Raw genomic sequence first — 15,968 nt, 5'->3', positions numbered from 1 at the left:
GATAAAAATTTCTCCCTCAAGAGAGATTTGTCTTTTGGCTAGAGACTCTTGAAACTAAAAAGCCCTTATGATGCACCAGAATGAATTTCAAATGCTGGAGTGTTGTGGGAGTCGATTCTGGACAGGATTTCTGCTCAAGACCTGTTGCTTGATCACATTATTTATATTTATAAAACCAGTGGCACATTTTTAATAGAATGAAGTTAATTATCACAAATAAGAGCACAATTTTGTCACGGTTATAGCTGTCCTGACCAGGCTTTTACTCTTCAGGCAATCTCCTACTAATTAATCAGTATGTCAGTTCCAGAAATCCCATATCCATGTATTTATAGGATAATCAGGGAATTATGCCCATAAAGATGAATAAATAGTGTTTCTGAATCTAAGTGTTCACAATTCTGATGGATTTAGTTTTCCTTTTCGTAAAGCCTGTTCATGATTTCGACTCTAAAAGTGTTGATTAATATTTTGTTTGTTATATGTGTGGTAAGATTTCTGGCAACTTAAATTCTATCCTTTTAGAATTTTAGAATTTCCTCCTACTCTCTTAATCTACTTACAAGCCAGGTAAACTCAACTAGATGTGCTGTTTCTGTTTTGTCTGCTATTTCCTTTTAAGGATTTGTGTGCCTCTTACTGATCACAACCTTTGTTCCAAAGAACAAAAATAATGTTTTCACAGGGAAGAGGGTGGATTTTTAGAGGCTGTATCTTGTATGGTTCTGTCAAAATTTTGTAATTCTATATGCCATTGTGCAGTCCAAGTGACTTTGCATCATTTGGTTATTGGAGCAGGGAACAAATCCTATTTAGGATGTGGGTAGATTACTGTCATTATTCTATTTCTGTATTTGTTTATTTTTGAATACTTCCTCACATTTTGTATGCACTTATGTTACCTACCTTTATCCTCCTCCCTTTGTAAATCTTCCCATTTAATAACAAAGGACCCATAGTAATACCACACCATTCCTTTGTTCATGAAGTTGTAGTTATCATGGCTAAGATTTCTATCACTGGTGGAACACCAAAAGTATGGCAGGCATTTTGCATATTTTATTTCTATTCTTTAATAAAACTCTACCATCCCTGTGTAACAAAAAGCACAAGGTGCCATACTCTATCAACCTCATTGCACTATATTAAATTACTAAGTTATACTAAAGTCCACTTATTTATTTATTTGTTCAATATTCATGGAATACATTTATTCAACCAATATGTACTGAAAACATATTATATGCAAATAATGAACTTAAGTGCTGTGGGAATTACAGAGACAACACATACATTCTTGATTTTGGGTAGTTTACAGGTCAGATGAGGAAATAACATCTGGGCATACAAAACCAAAATAGAAGGTGAAACTATGAATTTCTCTGAGGTAGTCTTCAAAATGCAACTGATAAACTAACATTATATAAAAAATAAGATAAATAGATATTTGATCAGTGACTGAGTGAATGCTTGAAGAAAAACGATATTAGAACAGTTATGCAGATAAAAGTCCATATAAATTCAGAGGAGAGCTGAACAGATCAGAATGCATTCCACAGAGAATGTAGCATTTGAGAGGAAATGGGGTATAGATCCCAGAGATGGGGAAAGGATTTTTCTTTTTAAAAAATTTTTAAATTTGTTCTTTTTAAATACACATTTCAGTAGAATATATTTTGACGTATTATACATACATAGAGTATAACTTATTCTAATTAGGATTCCGTTCTTGTGGTCGTATGTGATGTGGAGTTTCACTGGTGGTATATTCATGTATGAACATAGGAAAGTTATGTCTGATTCGTTCTACTGTCTTTCCTATTCCCATCTCCTCTCCCTTCCCTTCATTCCTCTTTGTCTAATCCATGAACTTCTATTCTTCCCCCATCCCAATGTTGTGTGTTAGCATCTACATATCAAAGAGAACATTCAACCTTTGTTTTTTTTTTTTGTTTGGTTTATTTCATTTAGCATAATAGTCTCCAGTTTCATCCATTTACCTGCAAATGCCAGCATTTCATTCTTCTTTATGGCTGAGTAATATTCCATTATGTATATGTACCACATTTTCTTCATCAATTTATCTGTTGAGGGGTGCCTAGGTTGGTTACATACCTTAGCTATTATGAATTGACCTGCTATAAACATTGATGTGGTTGCATCGCTGTAGTATTTTAAGTACATTGGGTGTCCCACAAAGGAGTGGGATAACTGGGTAAAAATGTGATTCCATTCCAAATTTTCTGAGGAATATCCATACTGTTTTCCAGAGTGGTTGAATCAATTTGCATTCCCAACAGCAATATATGAGTATATCTTTCCCCCAACATCCTTGCCAACATTTATTGTTACTTGTATTCTTGATAATTGCTATTCTGACCAGAGTAAAACTACACTGGGAAAAGATCTTTCTTTTCTTTTCTTTTTTTGGGGGGTACTGGGTATTGAACTCAGCCCTATTTGTATTTTTTATTTTTATTTATTTTTAAGTTGTAGATGGACACAATACCTTTATTTTATGTATTTATTTTTATGTGGTGCTGAGTATCCAACCTTACACATGCCAGGTGAGCACTCTATCACTGAACCACAAACCCAGCCCCTGGGAAAGTATCTTTCAAATGAGCGAATTGTATGAGCCAGGGCATGAAGGTAATTAAATGTGAGTATGAAATTGATAGTTTAACAAACAAGGGAATCAATAGTGAGACAGATGGAAATGTAGATTGAAGACCTATGGGAGGACCTTGAGGGATTGTGTATAAGATGTGGGCTGATCCACTCAGCAGTTTCCATTGAAGTTTTCCTAGTTGTATAATAGAACAGAGGAATCAATAGAAAACAAAGTCTCAATAGCAAACTGAATGTAAAAATCCCATTTGGTTTTGAAAGGGAAAAAGTGCATTACCAGCAGTCTTTCAGTGCTGGAAATTTTAATAAGTGTGTTAGATTTTTTCTTCCTCCAACTTTCTCCAGTTGAAACTTAAAAAAAAAAATAAAGCAAAGTAAAACTGTTTTCATACTGGGTAAAGTAAAGATTGTTATTCTTTGTCAGACTCTGTGGTGCATGCCTATAATCCCGGTGGCTTGGGAGGCTGAGGCAAGAGATTTGCACATTCAAAGCCAGTACCCTTCCTTCCCCCAAATGGTTGTTATTCTCAATTTAAAACAGTTTTTCACATTTTGAATAAATATTTTAGTTCCATTATTCTTTTGTCTGACCTATTTGTCCAGTTCCAAGACAAACTGATTTGGCATGGCCCCACATAGGATAAACCACAATGAACTGTGGAAGTAGAAGAAAAATGCTTTTGTTTGAACATGATGTAGAGAAATGGTCTGGACTCCAGCGTCTGGTAAACCTGGGTTTCAATCCTGGATCTATCCTTATTTACTGTGTAACATTTACTGGTAGAAACTAAGGACTAAAAATGAGCTGAATGGTCCAGCTCATTGTATGATAGGGTATTGTAAGCACTAACAATTATATATATTTATATACATATATATAAAGTTCATATAAATGGTACTTAGAAGATAGCAACTATTTTCTTCTAATTGTTATGATTTCTTGTTTTGCTAAAATATTTGTGATTTAGTTTATTCAGCTAAGAAGGAAGAAGACAAGAGTTTTACACACACACACACACACACACACACACACACACACCTTATTATATCTTAGGTTGGAGGAAATGGTTAAACACAGAGACTAAGAGTATATCTCTGGTACCCACCTTTACCCAATGCTAGAACATAGCTTCCATGAGAATGAGGGATTTTGTCTATCTGGTATACTGATGCATCTCAAGCACTTAAATACTATCTGGCTCAGCAAACATGGAATAATGCATATTTGGGTTAATACGTTGACTCTACTGCATGCTAGCCATTTGACTTTGTACATATCACTTTGTCTCCTGCCTCAGATTCTTTATTATCTCTACAAATAGGGATAATACTTATTTCATAGACTTATGAGGATTAAGTTAAGGAGTACATGTGGATGAATTTAGAACAGCTTCTGGAAAATATACATAAGCATAGCATAAATATAGCTGTAAGTAGGAGAGTGATGGGTACCAATTGTACCAAGTATGAGCTGTGTTGGGACATTCAGGAATAGAATAGAGTCTCTCTCATTAAAAAATACTTTGTTCTCCCTTATCACCTTCATAAACTCTGCCGTGGATGGGTCCCCTCCGAGAAAGGTGTGGCCCAAAGCCATTCTACTGTGGCAAGATGGTCCTTGTAAGGCACACAAAGGGAACTTTACCCTGCACAAGGAAAAGGGGAAGGAACCAGAATTTATTTCAGGGAAGATTTGCAGCCAGAATCCCAGCTATTTTCATCACAGAGATGATCTCATTTAAGCTTCATAGTAACTCTCAGTAATTTATTATTTTTTTCATGCCACATCTGGGAAAACAGGAGGTTCATAGTAACTTGATTTCTACCCAGATAAGTGTATTTCTTGTTATTAGTAGATGCCCAAGGGGCTTGCATTATAAAGGCTTCCTCCATATGTATAATGAAAGACCCTCATTAAATAATTATCAGATAAGCAGAAGCATTTGTCAAATGTCCAAATATTGGTGTTGCCCCAAAACTGTATTGTGACTTTTCACTATTAAACTTATACTTTTAGATGTTTTTTTCATTATTCAACTGAAGAATGATATCCGGTCCTGCCCATCACAAAGATCTCGTGATCTAACTTGTAAATTGTAAAATGCATATTTGTATTCTTGTTATTACTTGGTCTTGTTACAGAACTTTAATGGAAAGTGTTTGGATAGTGGAGCACAGCAATCAGTATGCAGAAAATCTCTCTCAGTTCACAGAGGAAAAATATGAGTTGCTATATGAGTAACTGTCACAGCACAGTTATTTTTTTCTTTTTTCTTTTTAGAGAGAGAGAGAGAGAAGAGAGAGAATTTTTTAATATTTATTTTTCAGTTTTTCAGTGGACACAACATTTTATTTTTTTTAAATTTTTATGTGGTGCTGAAGATAGAACCCAGAGCCCCACGCATGCCAGGCGAGCACATTACCGCTTGAGCCACATCCCAGCTCCACTGAAAAGTTATTTAGCTGTATCTGTGTAAAAATTTCATCTTAAAATTTGGGTTTTAACAAGTTTATGGAACCATTTCTCTCATGATTGACAGGAGTATTCAGTTTGTCAAAGTCATGTCTGAGCATCGTGGATAAATTTCTAGTTTTTTTGTGTTTTTGTTTTTCCTGTTAGAATGCCACAGAACTATGACTCACTATACTTTTTAATATTTCATTACTCTGTTAATAAATGTTTCAAAGCAAAGACATTTCAATCAGTATACATATTTCCAAATAACACAAGTCAAAGAACTGCATGAAAAAGAATGACTTTTGTAAACTAGGTATAGTTTCACCAAAGTGATACAAAATTAAACAGTTTCACAGTTTAAGCAATAAGCAAAGATTTAAGTTTTACGTGTGAAACTTATAAATTCAATGTATATTATAAATCAATAATAAGAATAAAGGGAAGTCTATTAAGTTATATTATCATTCTTCAAAAGAAAGGACATTTTTTTTTCCTCAAATAAATTGAGAAACATGACCATTTTCTCCTGCCCCACTCCACCAGAAAGCCCATTTTTAGTGAAATTTATTTAATTATACTTTATTATAGAAATGTAAGGTTTTTATTTCAATAATTATTTATGGAATTTAAATATTTAGTTTGTAATGCTATGTTTATTTCATTGGGAGATGAGATTTATTCCATAAAGGGTTTAGTAATTCAAATCAATGTAAAAAACATAATTAATATGCTCTGAGATAATGATACATTTTATGTATATATAGAATATATAGATATATAGATTCTGTAGTTCAGCTATTATGTTTGGTTATATGGAAAACAATATCTGCCATAAAATGTTAGGTGCTAGCTTCTTCCATAATGCAATGTATTTAGATGGAACAATTGCTTAATCCACTGTCAACTAAAACATGCTGGTGATAAATGTCTAGTCATTTTCAGAAGATAACTAAGCTCTGTGCCAGTACAATATCCAGGACTGAAGACGCAAACTTCTCAAGTAACCTCCAGAATGTGTACATAGATTAAATTTCTTGATTGTACTACAGGAAAATTGTAGAATGGAGAAATAATTAAGTTCTAGTCTCTGCTTTAGGTACCTAGCAATGTTGAAGAATGGTGCATCAAATACACCAAGAATACAGCAATAGGATGACATTATATATAGCATTTTTAAATAGTAACAATGTAATACTCTCATAAATATATGAAGTAAAATGATGTGAGATAAAGCTGGAAAAGAGGACTTGAGTTAATTTTTGGAGGGATTTTAATGTCAAGCTAAACAATCTCACAAATTGCAATAGGTAAGAATAAGCCTCTGGAAACTTTTGTGTTGAAAACTGACACAGTGAGAAATGTGTATTTGGATACTTTTCCCACTATTTGTGTAAAATATTGTAGAAAAAACTGGAGGTAAGAGAATGATTGACAGGGTATTTCATTGGTCCTGGCGTTCAGTAAAGAGGGCTAAAGTTGTTTTGATTTGAATGCATGGAACAAGGAATTAGAGCAACTGGAGATATTTCCTAGATTTCAAGGTTGAAGTATAGAGGAAGAATGGTTGTGCTATTTTTGTTTGTATGTTTGTTTGAACTGGGTTTTGATCCTAGGGGCACTTTATCACTGAACTACATTCCCAGCCTTTTGATTATTGTTTATCTTGAAACAGGATCTCACCAAGTTGTTGAGGCTAGCCTGGAATTTGTGATCCTCCTTATAACACTCATGTGACATTTTAGAAGTTTTATTCTCCCAAGTTGCTAGGATTACAGGTGTGAGCCACCATGCCTGGCTGGTTGTACTATTTTTAAATGTAATGAATAGTTGGCAGGAGAAGCAAGTATGGAAGGCAAGGTGAGAAGTTTGATTTTGGTTTTTATATTATGGGTAGGGCTATAGATTGAAACCATGAAGATTTATTTTTTAGTCATACTGTATGTTTAAACAGATGAATAGGAATACTCTCCACGAAGTTACTCACAGGGGACCCAGCTTTCTCATCAGAACTACTGCAGCAGAGGAAAGAGTAAGATTGAAAAATATATAGGCATTTTACCAATTGAATCAGACCAGAAGTGACACACATCACTCCTGTTCATATCCATTGGCCTTTAGCCCCATGTGAGTGCAAAGGGGCTGAGAATTATGATCTCTTATAGGATATTGGTGAGCAATAATAATGCCCCTTATAGATGCATTGACTGTAGGATCAATCTTTCCTTAGCTCTGAGTAGTGTGTGTATGTATGAAAGGGAGAATTAAAGGGCAAGAGGAAAATGCTTTGTCTTAACTTTATGTGAAACTCCCCATTCTTCACTGAGACATATTAACCAAAGGAACTGTGGACTCACTAGGCTTTTCTACTCTTAAATATTATACTCTGAGTATAATTTTTCTGATGATGATATATGGGCTGCAAGAGGCTCACAACATAATGTACTCTTATAACACTCATGTGACATTTTAGAAGTTTTATATGTGGTATTATCAAATTCTTTATTCTGATTCTATTGCAACATGGAACATAGAGAAACTATTTGTATTTCTAAGTGTTTAAAAATATAATTGTGTAAAAGTACTTGAAAGTGTAACTCACTGTTAATCAGGAGTCTGTGATTTCATGATGAGAAAGTTTGGAATGAATTTAGTCACCAAAATCTTACCATTGGTACCTCCAAAGACAATCAAGTTATACTCATCATTTTTACAAAGTAATTGTGGAAAATCAGGGAAATATTCATTGAGCTCCATAGCAGTAAAGTATTCTCAGTGTTGTTAGATTGTTGGCTGATTTGCAAATACCTATCTAACTAGAGAAATAATGCTAAACACTTTTAAATGTTTACTTTGATAAGAAACTGAATGAATAAATGTTAGAAACAATTTACTATTAATATCTACCATATCAATGTAATGTCATCTTCTCAAAAGTGTTTCAGTTGGAATCAAAAGTTATACAGTCACTCCTATGTTCTAATCTCTAGCACATGAGGTTGTTAGGTTGCTATGTATAAATTCTTTGTTTTTAATTACTGGAAATCATGCACTACCATATGCAGTGTCCTTCAACCTGAAAGATGACTAGGGTGTTGAAATATAACTAAATGACAACATATAAATATATATTATTCATAAGCCTAAGTATTTATTATAGATAATATTCCTTGTAGAGATGTGATAAGTAATACGATTTTATTTATACTATTATAGGAAAATCTTTATTAAAATTAAGAAATTATAACTTAGTTGAACCTTATTTAATTTGAAATGTTGAGCATGAGTCCACTTTGAAAGAAGAGCCAACAGTTGAACATCACAATAAGAATTTATATGCCCATTTATTTGTTTCAATATGCAATTCATGACATAAAATTCACTATAAATATCTTTTCCTATTTCTACACACTCGCTAGAAAAAACCAACAAAACCCTATAATTTTGTAATCTAAGGCACACTTCTTCATAAGGGAAAATTTTAACATAGAAATCAAGTTAACAAGTCAGATTCTAAGATTCAGATGCTATTTTTTTCTATTTTTTAAAAACTATAAGCTAAGTGCATTTAGAAATGGCATAATTCAGTATGGTAGTAGTTTATATGAATTAATATTTCTTCCAAAGATACCTGACTCACAGTCTGGGAAAAGCAGACAGCCTGTATGAATCTGACTTACAGCAAAGCATTTCATTCATGTCCAATACTGCATTTCCCACCAAAAAAAAAGTACATCACATGCTTAAAACCCTGCTAGAAGCATCCAATTACCCCCCAAAATAAGTTGCTATACAACACATAGTTTCCAGAAGTCTCTGATCTTTTAATTGAAGACATGACTAATGGAACACAATTTGCTTTTGAAATACCCTGCATAAAATATGACTGAATGGGGCTGGAGCTGTGGCTCAGTGGTAGAGCACTTGCCTAGTATGTGTGAGGCACTGGGTTCGAATCCTGGCACCACATACAATAAACAAATAAAATAAAGGTATAAAAAATATGACTGAAGTTTGCTGAAAGCCACTTAAACAGAACAAAGGACATATACATTTAATAAAAGCTTACTCCTGATAACACACAATAAAGCCTTCATGGACACAGATTGCTTTTATACTTTAAAATAACCTTTAGTATTACCAAGGACAACAGATTGTAGAATTTTCAAAAATATTTTGACTGAGTCAGGAGCAGTACTTTTGCACTTATTTTTAAAACTGAATCTTATTTCAGAAATCTAGTGCAAAAAGGGATTGCTTAACAAGGATACCTATAACGGGCTGTTATTCTAATGCTCATAATCAAAACTTGAGTACTAGCTGTTTACCATTTACCAAGTTTCAAAATACCATTTTCTCCTTTGTTCTTAAACTCAGATCTTTAAAATTTTGTTTTAAAACGACTTTTAAAAACTAAAGCTGTATAGCAAGAACGTATTAGTTTTAAAGACATCATCATTTTATTCTGGAAACTTAATTGGTAGTAAATTTAAGATAATTCTTAACAGTTTTCTTGTACTGCTAACAAACAAGGGGCACAATCATACGTTCACTCTAGAAATGAAAAAGGCACTCTTAATTATTATAGGAAATCACTAGAATGTTTATACATAAAACATTGAGAACCATTGAGGTACACTGACCTCTAAAGGCGTAAGTAATTCAATGGTTCTCTGTTTAAAACCTCAGCTGCATTCCTCTTGCCATATGTATTGGATCCCACATTGGTAGTTGAGAGAATGGCACCAAGGTTGTGGCTGGAACGAACTAAAAAATTTGCCAGGCGTTGTGTTGCACATGTGGCAGTGTTGCATTTCCGTTTGTCCATCTGGTGATTGGTAATGCTGAACAAATATGAAAGGTTAGAGGCTTAGAATTGGGATTGGATACAGCCATGTGACCCCAAATACTCATACAGATGAAAAGAAAAGGAAATATTTTCACAGAAGTAGCTCAGTGTTTTGGTTTGCAAACATCTGGATGACAGATCCTTTTGATACCTTGAAGATGCAACAGAATCAATTTTTGACTAGGAAATAATACAGCCTCTTTCACTGTAGACAATGTTTCATTTTCCAGGATAATTCTTCCTTTGGAAATTCAGAATACATTTCTGATGAATGATGATGATGATATAGTGATGATAATAATGATAATAATAATAGTCTTTCTATTATATTCTTCTAAACCTTGTTGATAAACTTATTTTCTGACATATAAAAAGTATTCAGAATGTAAAATTTATATCTAACCCAGAATATATAAAAATTGAAATATATGAAAATAAATATGTGTATATTTACACATATATATCATTTTATATTTATGTAATTTTTGTATATGTATAATTTTAATTTCTCAGATCTTTCCAACAAGAAGTAAGCAATATTAGCTAATTTTTGTTAAATTCCTTGAAATAATGAATCAGGAATGTCAAGAAAAAATATCAGAATGAAATTCTGCAATATACAAGATGGATAAGTTTTAATGATATTATGCTAAAGCGAAATAAACCAGTCACAGAAAAACAAATACTGCATGATTACACATATATGAGCCATCTAAAATACTCAAATTTGACAGAATGGGAAGTTGTACTCCATGTATGAATAACATATCAAAATATATACTACTGTCATGTATAAATAAAAAGAACAAGTAAAAAGAATAAAATACTCAAATTTGAGACTTAAACAATGGGATTGTGTTTACCAGAGACTGCGGGATGGGGAAATAGAGAGTTGCTAATCAATGGACATGAAGTCTCTATTAAGAGGACTAAGCTGGGGCTGAGACTGTGGCTCAGCGGTAGAACACTTGCCTGACATGTGTGAGGCACTGGGTTTGATTCTCAGCATGGCATATAAATAAATAAAATAAAAGTCTATCCACAACTAAAAAAATATTTTTAAAAATGAATAAGCTGTAGAGCAGTGTGTCTACAGTCAAAGATAATGCATTATCCACTAAAAAATTTAAGTGTCTTTACCACAGTAAAATAAAATGGAGAATTTCAGATACTATGAAGTTAGGTGTTATAAAGGGAAATCAATTGGTCACCTGTTCAGGCACTCTTTGCATTGTGGGAGTTCTATTCTTAGCACAAATACTTGAACATTTCTATCTTCTGGTCACTTAGATTTTATGCTTTCAATGATTTTAATGAAAGGGCTATGGTAAATGTTAAAAACAAAATCCTACCTGGCCCAACCTCTTAAAAGAGCCTGCCACTTCATGATAGCACTGTGGCTTGAGGACCAAGTCTTTATACTTGAGCCTTTGGTGGTACGTTCCAGATACAGACCATATACCAGTGTGCTTTCAAAGTGGTATTTTACTTACTGACTTATTGTAGTACTGAAGATTGAACCCAGGGACTTGCACATGTTGAGCTTTATCCCAGTGTTTCAAATTGGAATTTTAAATGGATACAGAACAATAAGATTGCTTTACTCATTTGGGAATCTTTAGGAAAATTATAGAAATATTTTAGTTTTTAACTCCATAGAAACCAAAGTGTTGCTAAAAATTTATATATAAGTAATAGTTATGAGGCCAAAAGCTCAATGTTCAGATGTGAATAAATATACATATTTTGGGTTAAATACAGTGGATTTATCTCAGTGTGTTTACTTTGTGAGGGGGAATATTTCATTATCTCTCTCTGGAGATAGCTTAAGTGTAAATTTTTTAAAGTTTCATGTGAAAAAAGAATTTAAAAATTTTTTTACCACCTTATTATTTTCCAAATGTAGAAAATTCTTCAGACAGAATCAGGTGAACTAAATATTTATTGACTCTAAGTGTGTGCAGACAAAGCAATTATTCAGGCAAAGGAAATCCAGGCTGGGATCTATTTTTTTGGTCTATATCTTATTCACACTATTCTAATATTTTTTTGAAGGTATAACTTTGAACAATGTGCATTTCAAAAGGATAGCTTAATGCTATAAAAAGTTATAATGCTATTTTCATACATTGGACATTAAGTTCTAAATGATTTTTTTTTCTTGAAAAACAACAGGAATTGGAATTTGGCCCTAATACCTCCAACTAATAGATGTAAAGCAGTAGGGGAAATTATTAGTCACATTAGGAAATTCAAAGGGGCTATCTATCCCAAGATGTGTTTAGCCAGTGCTTGGAGTATGAAATACTGTTCACTAAATGCTGAGCTGGGCTTTGATAATCAGTTGGAAGGTCAGTAGTAGAATTTAAAATTATTCTAGGAAAAATGTTATCTTATTTGAATTACCTAGAAGGACCACTGTTCTCCATAAAACAAATAGTAAGAACTTTCATGTTTGTTTGCTTCAGAACTGTGAATTTTTTTTCCAAATATCCTGTTCAGCATGAACAAAACTCTACCCAAAACAGTCATTTGGTTGGAAAATTATGGCTGAAATGGTTAGTAAAAGGCATTGCACCTCCACATTCAGGCATTTTTTTCTCATTGACTACTTGGGAAAACATGACTTGTCTGTCTACCTAATTATTGAAACACTAAAACTACAGACCACTTATAGGCACATACACACCAAGAAATTCTTGACCACAAGAGAATTTAAACAGCAATGGCAATAAGCTAAACTACAGCTCTTAAATTGTGTATGTTTAAAGACATTTCAGTTTCAGGTTTTTTTTTTTTTAAATTAACATTTATCTGTGGGGATCTGTGAGATTCTATTGGGAGAGTCTAGTGACTATAGCTTAGCACTGGGAAATTATATTTTTGACTACCCTCTGATTATTTGCCAGATAGATACTTACAATAACATGTAAAGGGAAAGTGTGTGATCCTTTGCCTTAGTCATGAGTAAGAAGTAAAGAAATGCCAGGCGTTGTGGCACACACCTGTAATCCAAGCAACTCAGGTGGCTGAGACAGGAGGATCTCAAGTTCAAAGCCAGTCTTAGCAATTTAGTGAGCCCCTAAACAATTTAGTGAGATTCTGTCTCAAAATGAAAAAACAAAAAGGTTGAGGATATGGCTCAGTGGTTGAGTACCCCTGGGTTCAATCCCTGGTACAAAAAATAAAAGTAACCATTTTCTGGTTTGTAAAGTCAGTTTATTGCTTCTTAATCCTATCTCATACCTGTACAAATGTTGCAAAAGTCTCAAATGAGATGATTGAATTTGATGAAGCAAATTACAGTGAATAATAAATATATATTAGCTTCATTTTTAAAAGGAGTTTAAAATTTGAGATATTTCTACAAAGGTTTTCTTAGCTTTTTATGAGATTTATAGGATGCTATATATTACTCAGGATGACTAATCATTCGTCCTTTAAAAAATGACCAAATATACTGATTTCAGGAAACACATTAAAAAGCAATTTGAAGAATGCTTTATAAGTATACCTAATTCAAAGTAAAAGACTGTGAGACCAGCATGATTTAATTTGATAATAAGTAATGTTATGAATTATTCTAATTCTGAATGAAATTCACCTCATAATAAGCACATATTCATAAAGGCATATTTGTAAAGGTACTTAGGAAATGTCTGTATCTAATGAAAGAAAAGATCAAGATATTAACACAAATACTAAGTAATACTGTTAATTTTCCTGTCATCATTCAATTGTTCTGCTTATCAGAAACTTCATGTCAGTTTTAAAGTTATTTTTATCCGTGAAAAACCTTGAATTTTTATCCATGAAAAACCTTGAAAATTACAGTCAGTTCTGAGAACATCCTGTAAACTAAATAAGCCCTGAAATGACAAAGAAAATCCTTTGATGATTCCTACTATTTATTATAAGTAGGTACAGTAGAAACCTTTATACATTGCAGTGAACCACCACCCAACAGAAAACATCTCAAAGAAAATAAAGACAAGATGATAATGTTTCTAATGAGAAAAGTTCAAATATGACTAAAGCACATTCTTTTTAAAGACAGTTTGAATTCTCCTTGGTCTTGAAGAGTGTATATGTTCATTCTTACAAGACTATATGGGCAAAACTGATTTAGGCACAAACAAATCCTTATGACATTATTTATGTCAGATGCATGAATTTGGACTCCAGAATCTTTTATATAAGGAAGAAAACCTAAGTTTTAAGGGTTTTCCATTCATAACTTGTAATTACTGCTAATCTTTTCACCTGACGTAGTTTTTACACTTCCTTAAAACTACCCTTTAGATGATATAACACCTTTAAATAGTAAGCCTTCCTAGGAAATCTTGATGCACAGGCTATATAATGAAAATATTTCAAGAATTATTAATCTACCTTTATAGCAGCTTAGAAGTAATCTCAAGAAGATTAACATTTTATAATTGTTTTATTAACAGAATAGCCAGCAGTATAGAATGAATCTCCAAATAGCAAATGGCTTTTTAACTAATTCCTCTTAAGTTTAACTTCTGAAAAACTTGAATTTGCCCCCTGATTATTTATATACACTTTAATTTCCAGAAGCAAATGTAAAAGTTCGGATATTTCCAAAGCCCTTTAAGGAAAAAAAGTCTATGTAAATATACACAACATTCTACTTGATATAAAATACATGCTTTACTTAATGTCTAGTTTGTTTCAATATCAGATTAATAGAGTAGAAATGACTACCTTTTAGTTTTTCCTGCTTCGTGTTCTGGCTTTGCCCCTCTAAGTTCCAACAGCATATTTCTTGATAAAACTGGAACTATCCATTCCTGTCTGTTAGAAGTTCCATCAGAGAGATTTATCAGTCACTGACAATATTCTTTAAAGAACACAGAATTCAAGGAACAACTGAACGGCTTTAAGTACTTCTTGTAGCATAATTTCACCAGAAATCTGATGGCACAAGGGCTGTTAGTTATATAGCAGTGTTAAATACTAATTTTCCCACACTTTACAAAAGAAACAGGATTTTAAAGTTAGTTACTAACCTTTCAATGGGGGTAGCTTTCAGATGGTTTAATGCCACAAAGAGCACAAGGATCACTACTGGTAGCTTTAGGACACACATGGCTTCTTGAATTTTCTGAAAAGAATAATCTAGCAGTGAAATCAGGAAATTTCTTACAGTTGAGATTGATGTAATTTTAAATCACAGCCTAATTTTAAAATTAAATATTTTAAAACATAATTTTAAAAAATAATTTAAAACATAAAAATATTTTAAAACTTAATAATTCTTATTGGTAAAATCCTTTAATACTCTTCAGTTTTCCAATATTTTTAAAATGTTCATTTTCCCAATTTTCTTCTCTAAACAATCTAATAATTTATATTTTAATAATCAAATTTTAGCTTTCCTTTGAAATAAACCATATATTTAACTTCAAATCTTCTTTACTAAATAATACTTCCCAGAAATAAGAAATTCCTTACCTTTTAATGCTTCAGTGTCAGCAATATCAGAAAATGCCTTTGATAGCAAGAAAGCTGCATGAAAACAAGTCCAAACTTGCATTCACTAGAGTATTTGCCCCCTACTTGCTTACCAATAATCCAGCTCTTATATACCCTTCACACCTTTCTCAGCTCTGACATCAGGCAGCTCAGAGAGACTTTGTCATCAATTTCCATCCCTACATAGAAAGTTCCTCATAGACAGCAGAAGCAGATGGGTATTATTACATTAATACATCAGTAAATATTAACACAGCAGATACAGAGTGTCTCTGTGCAGTTAATGATGTGTAATATACAGCAGAAGTTTCAATTTGTCATCTTTGTAAAATGTAAGCAGATTTTCAAGAATTACATGTATGTCATAGTAAGAACTTAAAAAAAGAAATAATTAAGAATAACAGTAAATGTGCTTTTATGCAGAGGAGAGTCAGAGACAATGAGGAGATATAACTAAATCCAGATGACCCCTGTGGCTTAATCCCATGACATTCAGAAACATATTGAATAGAAGGGTGAGGTTTATTTTGTTTA

The 15,968-nt window shown here is 32.8% G+C and overlaps 1 protein-coding gene across 2 annotated transcripts; it reads right to left on the bottom strand.

Moving 5' to 3' along the window:
• Positions 1 to 8,411: 8,411 nt before the first annotated feature.
• Positions 8,412 to 15,639, bottom strand: LOC107152769 (islet amyloid polypeptide). Of its 2 annotated transcripts, XR_007342043.1 has the most exons (4): positions 15,414 to 15,639; positions 14,969 to 15,063; positions 14,664 to 14,753; positions 9,818 to 9,930 (listed from the first exon to the last, which is right to left on the bottom strand). XR_007342043.1 is itself a non-coding variant. In XM_048787275.1 (3 exons), the coding sequence occupies exons 2-3, from the start codon at positions 15,046 to 15,048 to the stop codon at positions 9,732 to 9,734; spliced, it is 279 nt and encodes a 92-aa protein (XP_048643232.1). In that variant the 5' UTR covers positions 15,049 to 15,063; positions 15,414 to 15,633; the 3' UTR covers positions 8,412 to 9,731. The 2 variants fall into 2 exon arrangements, 1 of the variants encoding a protein (XP_048643232.1); XM_048787275.1 differs by lacking the exon at positions 14,664 to 14,753 and having other exon boundaries at positions 8,412 to 9,930; positions 15,414 to 15,633.
• Positions 15,640 to 15,968: the final 329 nt, after the last annotated feature.

Source organism: Marmota marmota, unplaced genomic scaffold (genome assembly GCF_001458135.2).
Source record: "Marmota marmota marmota unplaced genomic scaffold, marMar, whole genome shotgun sequence".
NCBI classification, from domain to species: Eukaryota; Metazoa; Chordata; class Mammalia; order Rodentia; family Sciuridae; genus Marmota; species Marmota marmota.
Note: the sequence above shows the minus strand (reverse complement) of the source record. Positions and strands in the feature narration are given on the sequence as shown.

Bases quoted from the DNA above. Each gene is read 5' to 3' on its own strand.
- LOC107152769 (XM_048787275.1), bottom strand. From the start codon at position 15,048: ATGTGTGTCCTAAAGCTACCAGTAGTGATCCTTGTGCTCTTTGTGGCA. The intron at 9,931-14,968 runs GTTAGTAACTAA...ATATTTGTTCAG, and splicing joins AAAGCTACCCCCATTGAAAG to CATTACCAATCACCAGATGG.